Raw genomic sequence first — 16310 nt, forward strand, 5'->3', positions numbered from 1 at the left:
TTATGCATACTTTCCGTTTCCAGTCTTAAGAACTAACCAGAGTATGGAACCAAATACAACAATGAATCTTAAGCTACAGCTAACAAGACAAACACTTAAGTACAATTCCCTTTAGTTTCTCACTGACTTAAATTTGAACAATTCTTACTGCCCGCTCAAACTAGCACTCTCAAAGGGAACAAACCTCATACTGTTAGCAAACTATTATTGCTTATTCAGAGCAAATTAAAACTGTGCTTCGTTAGAAGAATCTTGCAAAGTCAGACTGTTTCTCTCTTCAGCTACACGTGGAGAGACTTCTGCTGGACCTGAGCGAGGACACAATGAAATTTCCTTTCTAACCACATCCATTGACAGGCTTCGCTTTTTCTTTTGTTGTTGCTTGTGTTGTGTCTGGATTTATTTCCTTTTTTCTTTTCTTAAATTTGGATTATTTCTTTTAAATCACTACAGCTTAGATTTGCATTAACAGTAATGTGGGCCATAGTGAGTATTTAGACTATGCATATTAACCGTAATTGGCATAATATCAACTTTGTCCTATCAACATATTGTACATTCCATAGATATGTTCAACACCATTAAAAATGCTGATTATTTATAAGGTAGGAAAAAGCCTACTTAAAGCCAGCACCAGTTCAAACTAGAATGTAGAGCATTCTTCAGACAAGTCTACACAGAGGTTATTTCCTTAAAAATAGACGCTTTCTTTACAAAGCTACAATACTCTATATAACCTCTTTTCTCATATTCTTATTTTAACTAAAGGAATTTGCATACCTATCTACAAGTTTAAATCTGAGTTTGCAGGACACAACAACACGTGTAAGATCACTGCTTCAATGCAAGCTAAGTAGTCGAATAAAAATTAAGGAGCTCTTTATGCAATTATTTATTCACATACAAATCATTATACAGTTCAGAACAATAGGTGAATGGTGCCTCAGTATTACACAAATACTGAAAAACTACACTCAATATTTATTTACCTACAAATCATAGCTTTTTGAAACTCTTTTCCTTTGCTTGTTAGGCATTCACTCATAAGTATATTTTGCCATTTTACTATTTGCAATACAGTTTTGTAGTTAACCACTTCAACACAGATTGTAAACACTGAAGTGGTGAAACACTTTCAGAAATTACATATTTATTATATATTTCAAAAAGGAGGAGACCAACCTGTACACAAGATATATTTTGTGTCATCGGTTTGGTTTCTTTTATTAAACTTTTTGACTTATTTTGGGGCTACTCATTTAATGTTAACAGCATCTAGCAATTCTAGGATACCGTGTCACCATCTCAGCCACTTTTTGGTTTAATAATTGTAATCCCAAATATCATTACATAGTAAAGGTTGTCTCAGTAGTATAATCTTTGCTTCTGAGATTTCTCAAACAGTTTTGTGTAAAACCCTTTGCTTTAAACCTATGTGCTCACAGTCTTCCTGACAGGAAAATTATATTTAGAAGCAGGAACCTGGCAGGAGGTGGTGGTAAAGGAAAAGGGGCTATGCTGGAAAAGCTCTTGCTTGTTTGCTTATTTGAACAATTAACACATTTTAGTTCTTCTAACATCCACTGATTTAAATAAATAACGTCTGATTCCAGTACCTACAGTTACACGAATTACAATTTAAATTTTAAATAATGAAATCACTTTTTCCCATTAATTTAAAATGTCATAAAGCTGCTCTCATTACAACTATTTTGCATGCAATGATTACATGAAATATTCTTTTCAGAAACAGTAAAAATCTGTGTTACAGTTCAAAGAAAGATATGCAACAAGGTTTTTACATGCATTTGCTGTTTTCACACCTCTAACTCAATATTAGCCAATATAAGAGGATAGAGAATATGCTTCTTGATGACTCCACACCTATTGCTGGGAAACACTGTCCTCTCAGCTCTTTTCTGCTACAGAGGAGATGGCAGAAAATCCTCCAACTCAACACAAAGAAAAAAAGCACAAAGTCCAAAAGCAAAAGGTTATGCAGTTCCTTTAAGAGAGATTTATTAGGGATTTGCACAGTAAGAAAAATAATGGCAGGAAGTCATATTAGCTACCCAAACACCTGATACCACAGGTCTGTCAAGAGAATGGGTATAGTCAATCAGAAAAATATTTGTTTCTAATTTGTACATGACAATTTACAAGTAGGAAATAGTGCTCTTACAATGAGGCAAACAGACCTTACTGAGAAAAGCATCATCTTCCTGCATTATAAATTCACATAATGAAAAGTCTGAGATTAACCAACCAAAGGACATCTCATAGTTAATTCTTGACTCTGTAACTGACAAACAGGGCAGCCTGGTCTATCGGCTGGCAACCCTGCATAGAACAGGGAGGTTGAAACTAGATGATCATTGTGATGATCCTTTTCAACCCAGGCCATTCTATTTTTCTAGGCCTGGGTAGCTTTTTTCCTATTCAGTTCAGCATATGTCTATACTGAATGTCAATTTGAGCGTTTACACTTGCAGAAACTTATGCCTTCTATCTCTCAAGCTTTTAGTGTTACAAAATGATTTTGCTTTAGTATGTAAAGAATTTTAAAACAAAGTATCATAAACAATATTATATCAGTGTACAGTAATTTATATACAGATAAGAACATCGTTCATGAAAAGGTGTGTTAATTTCTAAGAAAATTTTTATATACTACAAATCGCTCTCAAACTATTTTCTTTAGTTTTTTGAACATGCCTTTTATTGCTTCAGCAAGTTTATCATGATGAATAAAGACTATTATATTTTTACGAAGCTGTTGTGATGGTAGCTAACTGTCTCTGTAGAATGAGTACAGTTCACTTTAAGGGATAGATGTTAATTTGCAACATGATTTGTGTTTGTTTTCTTTTTTAAACTAAATAAAATTTTAAGCAAAACATATTTGTGGAAAATTACCTGTGATTGTTCCATTTCTGCTTTGTTTAACTTAATGCCAAGGATGTCAGCAGCAATTCTCTGAAAACACAGGAAGACCTATGGAAAAAAAAATAATAATAAATAGTATTTAAATGATTAAAAACAGACATCCTAAAAGTTCTTTCAAATATATCAACCCATTCTCGAACTGTAAACAATGAGATACAGAGAACTGTGACCTGTGCAAAACAGATCTGAGAACAATCTCATCTTGTACATTCAACTTTGTTTAAAAATTGGGGAAAATAACTCAACAATGCTACGAGGAATGAACAGTACACTAGATTGTGAGGCAACACTTCTACTCTGCCTCCAGAGGCTTAAGTTTAAACAAGCTTTTACACAACCCACCTCTCAAATACTGCTCTCAGTGCTATAAAATATGAATAAGGGTATTCACCAATGTTGAGCACAAAAATATTTTACCAGTGTATTGTGCAATAAAGACGTAAATTTCTGAAATTCAGAACAACTGAATTGTGCATCAGCAGCACCAAAATCTCTGCTGTCTATGTTTCAAAAACATTATGAACATCAAATCCAAGCAATGATACATTTGTTCGGGAGTCTTACAAATGATTGTATGTGTTACGTTGAACAGAAATATCTAAGAAGTAAGCAAAATGTGGCATGGCATGGAGCAGCCTAGCTGCTAGACTTCAGATGTGATTTGACAGATAACAATGGGTGGGAAGGCTATCTTAAGTAACTCCCCTTTACTTCATCTTAATACAGTCCACCAAACTTACCATTTAGGGAGCTGCATTTTAAATCTGATTAAAGGACATAAAAGATATTAAACAGGAACAGTTTAAGATTGCACTGCTGCTGAATGCAGCATACTGTCAAGCTGCGTCTCATGCTCTGTGTGGTTGTGCAACTGAGCACACAGCCCAACCTGCCAGTTGACTGGGCTTTTCACCATAGAGCTGCCGCTCCAGAAGGTAAGGCCTTTGGAAGTGTATCAGTCGTTTGCAAAGAAAAATTTAAAAAAAAAAAAAAGTAAAAAAACATTCACACATTTTTTTCTTCCAGCTCAGATGGAAGCTGAAAACAAATGAGAGGCAAAACCAACAAGCCACTGTCACTTTCAAAATCACTTTATTTTCTCTGAACTACTTGGTCTACTATCAGTCTACTGTACTAACACCCATACAGCAAGGAAATGGGCAGACCTTTTCCAGAGACCTGCCCAACCACACTCTGTGGTGTAGTAAACCAATCACCTGCCGTGTTGAAGTTTCATACACAAAGCACCAGTGGGAGCTCAGTGCTCTAGTTATGAAGTTCAATGGAGAGCATGACAGTTATGCTACAGTAAATCTTTCATGATGTTTAATACTCCTCTAAGGAGACATTCAGATTTTTCTATGTATATAAAATTATCTTTTGCAATTGAGTCTGTTGGAAAGATCTGAAGTAAACAAAACAAATCGCTTCATCGACCTTAATTGAACATGCAAGATTCTTCTAATTCAAACCCACAGCAGCCACGGAAGGCCTCTCCCTAAATCACTGTCCAGAATAAACACCCTGTCTTCCCTGCACAACTACCCAAATACATGAACTGCAGCAAGAGTGGAAACAGTTAATTCAAACCTATACCAAAACTAAAAGTGAACTACTGTAAACTATTCTTCATACCTTCTTTTGTCAGTAGATATTTAGACAGAAAGTTCTGGTTAATGCTTTTAGGTACATTCAGATTTACTTTTGTTTTTAAACAGTAAGTTAAAAAAAGTACAATTAGCATATACAGTGGGATGCTGCTGTAATTCATGAGTTACATCATCAATTAAAAAGACATAATAAAGATTCCTTCTTAATTTGTAATGTTAACTACATCTATCTTATAAAAACCACTACTCTACCACAAAATGGTTGTCTCCTTGAAAAAGGTACACATTTCATCACATGCAAACTTCACTGCATGAAGTATTATAGAATTTGTCTTCTCTTTCTAACATAAGAAAAACATTTTCAGACTTTAAACAAGAATTCCTGCCAAAGATTTAACACAAACTCTAAGGAGAATTAGGATTCACTGCATTTGTATCAGCAGTATAACACAATAATTACACAGATTATAAAATCTGGCAGTCCACTCTAGAAGTAATTGAGCTTTCATCAAATATCTTAAAACAACAAGTGATGCCATTTGTCTTACAGAATTATGCTTCCATATAATTGGACATGGTCTTACCCTTCAGTAATACTCAAATAAAGTACACTATGTTGCCCATGTGAGACAGAGACAGACTTATTTTTTACGGGAATCACAAAGTCATTAGGCATGCAAGAGAAATCAAGAAAAACAATACAATGTGATTTCATCTGACTGATACAGTCAACCTTTTTTCCATACACGTCCAACTAAAACAAGTATCTAAGTTAGGTCTGAGATAAATGATCATTCCAAAATATGCTCGGCAAAGCACTACAAATACCAGAAAGTTCAAGTTTGAATGGACCTGCAGAGAGAATGTCTTCTGGCTCAGAACCGATATTAAAAATTTTGATTGTAACAGGATCTTGTGATATTATCAACCATTAAAAGTTTCTGTGTTGATACTCTATAGATGAGACTTCACCTGGAACAAAGGCTGACAGCAGAGATCCAACAGGCCTCATTTCTCACAATGATATACTAGCCAAGAGTACTTCCATACTATGATCTATACCACAACCCACAAATCAAATGAGAAGATGCTGTAGTTAATAAAGAACGTATACATCCACAGAAAGATCAATACAGAGTTTACTTTTCTTACTTACAGAATCTCCTGTCTTGGCTGACACAAAATGACTACTGAAATTGTTTTCCTGACAAAACCGCTGATGCTTGTCAACCTTCACTGTGCGCATATGTTCCAAGTCAACTAGAAACAAGCGGGAAAAAAAGATTACTACATTAGAGTTGCTTTGTGTAGTTATCTGTCTTAGAAAACTCATTCATTATAAATAAATCATATGTCATCTTATTATTTGCAGAGGCATGCAAGTGTCAGTTTCTTTTTGTAACATATCAAAAATACAGAAATCACGAGCATTGTACAACATAAGAAATACACATCTAAAGGAAAAAAATGCTTATGGATTCACACAAGCAATTGGTAACAACTTTCCCGCTAACTACATGCAAGAAAAAAAAATCTGAAACAATTAAATTGTGTGTTTTTGTTTGTTTTTTTTACAGGTATGATGTTAGTCCAGCATAAATTAGAGACACGGAGTTCACAAAGTACACCTGAAATGAGTTGTAAATAACTTTACTGCAGAACACAGTAGAGCAAAAACATTCACTCTAATAATAATAATAATAATAATAATAATAATAAAATAAAAAGAATAAAAACATTGATGGTTAGTTACTTTATATGTGAAGTCTTCAATTCCACATTCCAGCACATTTTCATTTTTAGCATTTTATAACCATTGGAAGTAAAGTAAAGCTTTCAAACAGTATTTGATGTTAAAAAGCACTCGTTGCCTACAACACAACATGGAGCTCAAGTCTTGCACAGGTTTTATTGTGCACATTCCAGTTTTTCCAAATCTGATCCTAAGGTAACTGGAAACTATATTGAAAAGTTTCTCTTTTTATTGCATTACAGTTCCTATAAGGGTGTTGACTCTCTGCCGTCAAATTATAAGGCAAATATATTCAGAAGGATTTAAGGACAACCAGGCTCTTTGAGTCAATACAGGAAAAAAAAACTTAAACTGATTTCCTGAGGAAGGGACCCAACTGACTTGTAAAAACTTGTAAATTTGCAAATCTAGTAAGCCTGCATAATAGTGTCATTTGATTATCAGCTGAAAAAAATGCTCTCATACTTCATAAAAGGCTTTATTTTAAAATGATATTGGAGGTCTTTAATTTGTAGGCTCTGGAGATTTTCTCTTGGAGATTTTTAGTCTAGCAGGGGATTCCTACACCCCATTTATACTGCTTACTTTGGTTAATGTGGAGTTTTTGCCACATATTACTGTTCCTCGCACATCAGTAAGGCCTTGTTTATAAGAACAGGCCTAAAATCATCCAGTTACCACAGGCATTAATTTGTGAAGGACTAAAATACTAAGCTATTAACACTAACGTTTGTAGTACAGTACTTCATAATATTAAATGTAGAATATACAGCTTTACCAATAATAAGCAGAACAAAAACATTAATTAAGATAAATCCTAAAGTTGGTAAAAAGCCTCGTACAGTCTATGTAATGGTTTTTTAACTCCTTTCTCTTAAAAATAACTACCAGGAGAGAGCCTCTGCAAACTCACAAGTAACAATTTCTCTCAATCTCTCTTTCCCAAGAGGAAAAAAACAGAGGTCACAGGAACATGAGAGCATACAAAAGGTAAATGAATTTCAAAGAAGAAAATGTTCTGCCTTTTAAGAATTCATACCACAAAATGCTCCTTATTTTCTATTTGAGGAAATATTAAGAATAAAATACGGTCAGCAGGGCGTGTTTTACTAAAGTAGAGCAATTAAAAGCATGCAAGATCCCAGAATCAAACAGACTGGAAGTAAAAATCGGGGTATAACCTTGTTTCTGAAATTTGTGCCATTCTCAGTTCTTCTTCCCATTTCATCCCATGGCTTCTAAATTTTGGGCAGTTTGCTGTGAACTGTGCAGTTACTGTTACAGAAGATAACTGCCAGGTGCCTGTCCATATGCGCACACTCAGCTCAGGGTAAACACAAGGCAATTCATGTTACAAGCACTCAATGAAAGAGGGCACAGTTTCAGTACAAGAAAAAGATTTCAAGTGTTAATAAATATTTAATCACGCAAAGTTGCAGGACACAATCATAGACAGTTACTGAAGATCTGCTAAAATGCAGTAAATAATTACCCCCTAGTTGTTTTTTTTTAATTGTTATTATTTTATTTCTTTCAACATCCAATGTTGGTCAGCAGAATAAGCAGAACTCATAGCTAACAGGATATAAGTCTTATCCAGCTTTTATTTAGACATGTCAAAGAAAAGACTTTAGGAGGGATCTGGAGGAGAAAACTTATTTTCTAAATAGGTGTTTATAAGAAATGTAGGAACTTCATAAAGAGGAAAACAAAAAATAAAACAAACAAAAAAACCTCATAGCTGGCCAATATGGGCTGGTACAATGAATCACTCCGCAGCGGGAATAGGTGTCTTTGGGATGAAGGATGATACAAGGATGTACTTAAGCCATGAAAAGCTTAAAGGCAAAGACAAATAACTTTTGGCTAGAAAGAAGAGAATCAAAGATAAATACAGTATGATTTTATAAACCAGGAAAATGATTTTGTTGAATATTCTAAATGACTCAATAACATTGCACTTGCCAATAAAAAGGAATTTCAGCAATTACGATGCAAAAGATGATCATTTTAACCATGTTAATGATTATGATAGGCCATCCCTAATGAAGGTCACAGAGAAAGATTTGGACTTATATCAAACACAAACATTTAGAGAAAGGCCAAAATAGATGGACATTTCCACACCAGACTGTTCAGTCACCCTGCTCATCTGAAGTAAATGAGGAAGATGACAATAGCAGGAGGAAATTAATAGCTCTGTTTTTACCAAGGATAATTTAAGTTGATGGCTAGAAACCACAAGGAGACGTCAAAAGGAGACCAAGGATTTTGTTTGCAAAGGAAAAAGAACTTTAACTATTCACAAATAGTGAGATCCTAAAATATACAAACATTAGAAACTGTTACTTTGGTTCAAGTGCTTGCCTACAAACTGTGCTATCCTTATCAATAAATAATGCTTTTCTTCTAATTAAAAGCTAAAGGAAGACCCAAATGGATAAGTTTTACAGAATACAGCAAGAATATCTATTTGGTCTTCAAGGTTGTCTGATGGGAAAAGTCACTTCAACTGAGGGCAGCAAAATAATTGTGGCTTCTCAAGTAACAGATCTACATGTGTAGTATGTACAGATACCACATAAACATAGCAGCACAACAAAAATAGACTGGAAATTCATGAGTTACTTCCACCTAACCTAAGAGATGCAAATGAAACTCTCCCCTCAAAGAAGAAACTAGAACTGATTAGTGTCTACTGTAGCAAGAAATAAGGCTTGCTGAAAGGCTTGCTTTTCAATGTTGATTTGCAGGAGACAGATCCAGAGAGGTGAAAAAAGAGTCTTGAACTTCCCTCTCATAGAAGTCCCATGTGCTCCATCTAAAGCATTGCTGAAGGCAAGAAAAGGAGGTAAGAAGAAAACTGCAGAATCTAAATAAGGAAGAAAGTCAAAGAACATCACAGTCACCTCTGTGGAGCAAGTGGCAATTCAAAGATGACAAGGATAAAATTGTGGGCTTAAACTGGGACTAGAGAGATTGCATTGGTTCACATCTTCAGGTGACAGAGAAACTACTTTTTCATTGTTCTTCAAACTGCTGATATACATCACTTAATTGCAGTGAAAAGCTAATTGACAGTGCTACATTAAAGAGGAAAGATAACAGTAGATTAATATTTTAAACAATTGTCTGCAAGGCTAGGAATGATATGTCTGGTAAAAATTCTGAGCAAGCTCTTGAGAAAGTACAAGTAATCAACTGTAAGTCACATTCCTGTATAACTTTACCTGAGAAATTATGCGTAAGCCACAGACATTTTACTTTTTGGTTAGCAGTGAGGGAGTGCAAGGACACTAGGAAGCGGGTGATTTACAGTCTCCACTACACATAGCCATTCAACAGCAGTTCAGACTCAATTGAAATGCTCTGCTATTTTTGTCTTAAGATTCTCAAACTATTAACCCTAAATAAATTAATAGCTAAGCTATTTATCTTATGCTATTTAACTGTATGTATCATTCCTCTAAGATAACAGAAGCTTGCAAAAAGTCTCTGCTGGTGGGTCCATAATAGTTTAGCTTACCATGCTTCCATGATCTCCATCACACAGGTGAAAAAACAGTAGCTAAGCAATGTAAATACTGGCTTTTTTCATCCTTTCCGCTAAAATGAACTACACAAATTAGCTCACTAGAATTGCTTCAAGTAATAATGCGTGATATCAAAACCCAGAGCTGTTTTGCCTTTAAATGATGGTAACAATAAATATGTATAACAATAGTTATAACTCAGCTGGGACAGACACAAGAAGCCAGTAAGTACTTTAAAGTATCATTAATCAGTGAAATGATGAGTGTTCTGGCTTCATCACCTTTCAAAATGGCAGAAATCTAACAGTAGTTCACTTTGATTTAAATATTGCTACCCAAGCAAGTAACTGCACATACTATAAAAGACACCAGATCATCATTTATGCAGAATGTAAAGGCTGCTACTTATGCTACGTATGTACCCTTCCCCCAGAACTGCCAATGTCTTCCTACATAACATCACTAGAGAATAGTTTCATGTAAATTCGAAGTGTTTTTAAAGTCAGAAAGCATTGATTTTTGCAATAATCTTTCTTTCAGGTAATTTTGGAAGAAACACAAATACATAACTAGAACAGATACTTCCAAGCAGCTGAAAAAATAGTGACAGTACTTGCTCAGAATGTCATAAACAGCTGAGTGGCATGCATAATGCATGTTAAGCAAGTCTGAATGCAGTAGTTTGCTGGCTTTTCTCCTGGATTGTGAGATTACATTTACAAACTGTATGGCACTATAAGGTTATTTTACTCATTCCCATGATAACTAATCTAACCATTTGCTAAAGCATCAGTAGGAAAAGAAACTTTAAAGATACAATTCAGAGTGTTTCAGTAAAACGATGCTTCTCCATCCAAATCCGAGTCTTTCAAAGCTTGCAAGCGTAACAACTACAAGGCAATCCGTTATAAATGGACAGTTTTAATTTTGAGCTGAACTTATTTATTATTTGCTGCATTTATCATTAAAATCTGTATTAACATGAGTGAATTCACAACTGCCTTGCTTCATAATTATCACACATATTATAACTTTCATATTTACATATGAAGATAATTAAGGATAGTTTGAAAGTTATGAGTAAACACCTATGTTAATCTATGGTAGTGCACAAAAATATATTCTCTTACAGTATGCTGTGAAAAACGAAATACAAATCTTTCTGCAAAGTATTTGCAGCTGTTCACACAAGGTATACAATTACATAATGTTTAAATAATGAGCTATCACGATTAGCCCACACAGACATGACAAGTAAAATGCTTCAATAATTTATTAATTTGATTTACATGTGCTTAAAATTATGTACATATTTTCCCTTCTGAAAATACTCCAGGGTCGTAAAAAAATGGGGGGGACTGTATGTGGCAAATTTTTCATCTTTGTTACAATTTCAGCCTCACTTCTTAAGAACAAACCTAGTTTGAGCACCTGAAAACCTAACAGAGCCATGAAGACAGCATTTATACTGTATTGTCTTCATGCAGCATTGCTGCTCAACAAGCAATCAGTTTAATTGCAGTGTGAAGATTGCTTCACCTGTGCAAAAGCAGAAGTGTCTGAACAAGGAAATAAAAAAGAGATTTCCTTAAGGTTTTATTCCAAAGAATAAAACAGAAATCCTGATGCATACTGATGCATACAGCTCTAGCCATGAAGAGCCCCTCTCAGGCCTCCTCTGCCATAAGCAATACTACCCAGATTCTCTTCTAGCTCTGCCATCATTCCAAAGAAAACAGAGGGAAAAAAATCAATGAAAACCCTCCCCAGTTTTTTATTGCACAGCTTACAAGTAACCTACTGCATCCCCACAGAAGGATGGAGCTAGTTAATTGAGCCTTCATTTTCCATGAATATTTGAATGGATTACTTAGAACTTCAAGCAAAGGCACTTTCATTTTCTAATTAGACACAGAAGCTCTTTATAAAATTATGATATTTCTGATCTTATTACTAATTATGACCAGTTAGTAACTAATATAATACTATAAGAACTAGAATTATGCAGAAATTATAACCAATTCAATTCATCTGACAAACTGCAGCGAGTCTGCAGTACTATCAAACTTCACCAGTTTAAGAACTAGCTCTATTAAAAATCAGTTTTGACTTGGTGCTTCCCAATTAATTTTGCACACAGTTTTCAAGAAATCCAAGCATAAATGCCAGAGTGCAAATTGCAGCTTTTTGTAGCTAAATTTTTTAGGACTTTCAATCTTTTTCTCACACTGAAATTGTATAGCTGCCAAGAAAAGAAAACTCTTTCATGGAAGTCCTGAAAACTATACCACGACTGATTTAAGGAAGCTCAAGGAAATATAAATATAGTTCCAAGTACAGATTTTCTCAGTAATTTTTTTATGTTATCAAGAAAACATCTAGAGTGTTGATCTGGTTATACTCATGTCAGACAAACTACATGTCACATTAACTACCTCCAGGAAGTTATTCCAAACACAAAATAAACTGTTTATGCCCCTTCTCAGATAGATAGCATGACAGATTGTTATTAGTTGAAGACAGATGAAATACATTAATTTGATTGCAAGCATGTGTTTACTTTCTCACTGTCATGTACACTCTGCTGCTGATGCTTCCCTATGAGGATGTAGTAACAAATCACATGTTATATTAGAAGACTTGCTAAGGGAGAATAATAATAGCTGGTGCTGCACTTTAATACTTAAAACACTATACTTAACATTTCCAGCTATAACAGGAAATCGACAGTTCCAGAAAGCAGAAAAAAAAGGCTTAAAAACTCTTGTGATTTACACAAAGCATCTTAACACTTCCTCCTCTAAAAAACTAAAATTATCAACAAATATGTGTGTCAATTACTGAAGAAAAATATAACCTTATAAGTACCAAATACACATCCAGAGCTCTTGCAAAACCAATACAGAAATTTCTACAGAGACAAGATAAACAATGTATGCTCAATATGGGAAAATAAAGCAGACAATTTCCAAGTCTCCTCAGTTAAAAGCACAACAGCATCTTGCTCTTGAAGCGAGGTTTGCCTATTTTCACATATACCTCTGATGAGCCTCCATTTATTTCTACAGAACCTACTTGGAATTCTCTTTCCTCTCAAAGAAAAACAAAGACTCAAAATTCTGTAATGAGCTTCTTAGCGTAAGGGTGACAATTCTAAGATCTTTTCTAATTAGTAAGTAATAAGAAAGAATGTATTTAGCACTGTAAGTTCTCTTTGATTTATATTTAAGGTGGAAGCTCTTGTCTTTATATTAAAATTCCTACATAAAAATATGCTATATTAATTGAGACTTTCAAACACTGGTAAACAATAAAGGGCAACAGTGTTTTGTCTAAAGCTCAAAACGGTTAATTGGGTTAACATCTCCAAGATTTAAAACAGATTTCAGCACACTGAAACAATGGGACGGGATCCTCGCCTAACAATAAGCATGCAAAACGTTTGGTAGATGACAGGTCATTTTTTAAGAAGATATGTTAACCTCTGCAAATGCAAACAGCAGGCATCTTTTCATACCCAAGTAAAATTTTTTCTGAAGGAGAGGGGGAAGAAAAAAAAATCACACACCCAAGTTTCTTTTCAAAGCTAAGATGACAGATGAACGATTCACACAGCTTGAAGGGACAGTTAAATAGAATAAAATAATATTTTTTTCTCAGCTAGACGTTTCCCACTTTCATTTTTCAATAAATTCTTGGCAGTAAATTTTTGCCACCATTTTTCATTTGACTGAACAGAGTAAGATTGCACTGATAGCTACTATGTGATCCCCTCTGTTCAGCACCGATCATCCTCACCCATGCTCCTAATGAATATACTTTCGGAAACAAGAAAAGTAGGCAAAAAAGTATATTAAGAAACAAAGCAAAACAAAAAATAAAAACAGAACCAAATGAAGTTACATTATTATCTTGCAATTAAAACATAATAACAACTTTTTTTTTCCTTTATTTTCCTTTCTTTATGAAAGGGTATCGCCACAGCATAGAAAGGAAGAGAGAAGGAGCAGAGGTGTTTCTTGAAGTCATCTGCTTGAAGATGACTGAAGATACATCTGTACTGCAGGCAGAGCAGTCACAGAGAGGAACCAATTAACTTTAAATGCATTAATCTGGGCACAAGGTGCATAGATGTTGCAGCACAGACCTCTGTGAAGATTATCTTACCATGTATCTTTGTTTACTGTCTGCAGTATATATATCTATACAAACACGCCTTTAGGCTACGTTTCACATTTCAAGTGGGAACATGAATGAAAGAAGATGAAATGCTTTTTCTGCACAGTGTTATGGAGTATGATTAGCCAGGCAAGAGCAGATTAATGCCTTTGTCTTTCAAAAGCATTATCTTACAGGGCTTTAATGCTCTTTAATTTCACACCTTGGGTTAATCAGATTTTACCTTCTGCACGTGTGCTGAGATTATAAATTACTCCTGAAGTAAGGCTGTTTGCTCACTACTGCTTTTTATCTAGCCAGTCAGATTCAGACACAGCCCTTATCGCCTTCATTTATAAGAACTTAGCAATTACAGTGTGCTGCCTAATTCTTTTCTGACTAAATTAGGCAAACGGTATTCTTATTTTTACAAGTGAAAAATGAAACATGAATGAAAAATTAAACATAAAGCCTTGCCCAAGATCACAGGAGGTTCCACTGAAGCATTTTACTGCTTTATACGCTAAATTGTATTTCATCTTCTTTAACGCCTGTGTTCAGGCTTCCTAACCTTTGTGCCAACAAAGACTGTAACAGCAATTAGGTTTTCTTCCTTTTTAAGTTAAAGCTGTTAATTTGGACTCAAAGGTCTTTACAAATTGCTATTTCCTTAAGATAAGAGAGTAGCTATACCAGCAGAACACCTCCAGCTGACTTTCCTTACCATATCAACCCAGTTATACTATCACCAAGCAGTCACAGCAATCACCACTGCACTCAAACACAGCTGGGAATGACCTATTTACCAAATAAAACTGAAAAAGTGAAACAAAACAAATCAAACTATAGTCAAACATACCACAACTGAGGATGCCCAGCAACTACACACCATCCACAGACTGGATGTGCAAGTCCCCTCCAGCCCACCCTGACACACTGGCACTAGACAATGAAATGGCAAATGGAATTAGCAGTGATACAGCCACACCATTATGGAGACTATCACAGAGTTGTGGCAATGCTGTTAATTAAGCACTGACGCTCAACTAAAATACAGATAAAAGTATGTGATAATTATTTTGTATTTGTGAAACTGCAGCTGCAGCTTTTCTTCTCACTTTCTTCTTAGGAAGTTTCTAGAAGTAATAAATATTTTTTTGCTGTTTTTTTCTTACCAGCATCCTTCATATGACAGTAACCAAGGACAAACACACAAAAATCAAGCTGCAAATGGTACTTCATTTTTCTAACTGCTAGTGTTTCAACAATATTATAAAGAAAAGCTTATGCCATTTAGAATCTATGTTTGTGAGAGAAGACATAACACAGCCTGTTACAGAAGAACATACATGAAATACGACATTATATGATCTGGTAAGAAAATGTTAACATTGTGACAACTGCAATGTGCTTTTTTAAAACGTTCATATGAACTCTGAGCAAATTAATTTCATTGTGTTGTGTCGAGAAAGCACGTTGCTCTTCAGATTACATTTTGGGTAGTAGTTACCAAACTTTCCTATACTGAACCTTATTAACTGACCCAAGCATTACGAAACAAAAGTTGCTGGCAGAAAAATAGTAACAGACCCTACTTCCAATTCCACACGAAACATTTTGATTCAGAATTACTGAAACAACATAAATAAATGCTTATATTGACAGAGCTGGACTCACCTTTGAGAAAATCATGGATTTCTTTTTTTTTTTTTTCCATAAGATAATTTCCCACCTTGTCATATATATATAAAAGCATTTTAAAAATCTGATTTTTTCATTAGTTCAGTTAGAGATGTTCTACGTCCTGATTCAATTTAACAGTTTCATTACCTGAACAAAATGTAAAAAATATATCACTGCACTATGATTACTGAAATTCAAAGCTGAGTGATCCCTTTTTACATGTTCCTCAATACCTTAGCTAAAGCATGAAGTTGTAATGTAGCAAACATTCAGAAGATGGTGCTAGTCCAATATATCTGCAAGCCACACATGGGTCAGCCTCTCTTCATCTCTCAAATATTTTAACAAATTCTGATGCACCTACCCACCTCATCACAGAATTTATCCATGCCAGGAAAAGGTAAAGTAACCTTTACTTAAATGCTAGGACAACATCTAAATGACTTCATCAGTCTAAAATTCAAAAGATTTAGTGGATTGACAGACAAAAAATAAATTTCTTTATAATTTTATAAATAGAGGATTTTAGGAATACTCACGCATTGCTTAAATCCCAGCTGCATTCATTGTCATCTGTCTTTTACAGGCAGCAACAAGAGCTTCTTGCCATATCTTCAAGGCATACCA

At 34.7% G+C, this 16310-nt stretch overlaps 1 protein-coding gene across 2 annotated transcripts in view; it reads right to left on the minus strand.

Moving 5' to 3' along the window:
- The window catches only part of RAB28 (RAB28, member RAS oncogene family), a 58336-nt gene that overhangs the window by 5308 nt on the left and 36718 nt on the right, over nucleotides 1-16310 (minus strand). For both annotated transcript variants that reach the window (XM_072336147.1, XM_072336146.1), the window contains exons 5-6: nucleotides 5713-5816; nucleotides 2917-2994 (exon numbers count right to left, since the gene is read on the minus strand). In XM_072336147.1, the coding sequence (XP_072192248.1) occupies nucleotides 2917-2994; nucleotides 5713-5816 (182 nt within the window). The remainder of the gene's footprint in view (nucleotides 1-2916; nucleotides 2995-5712; nucleotides 5817-16310) is intronic.

The sequence above is a fragment of the Excalfactoria chinensis genome, chromosome 4 (genome assembly GCF_039878825.1).
Source record: "Excalfactoria chinensis isolate bCotChi1 chromosome 4, bCotChi1.hap2, whole genome shotgun sequence".
In the NCBI taxonomy this organism is placed as follows: Eukaryota; Metazoa; Chordata; class Aves; order Galliformes; family Phasianidae; genus Excalfactoria; species Excalfactoria chinensis.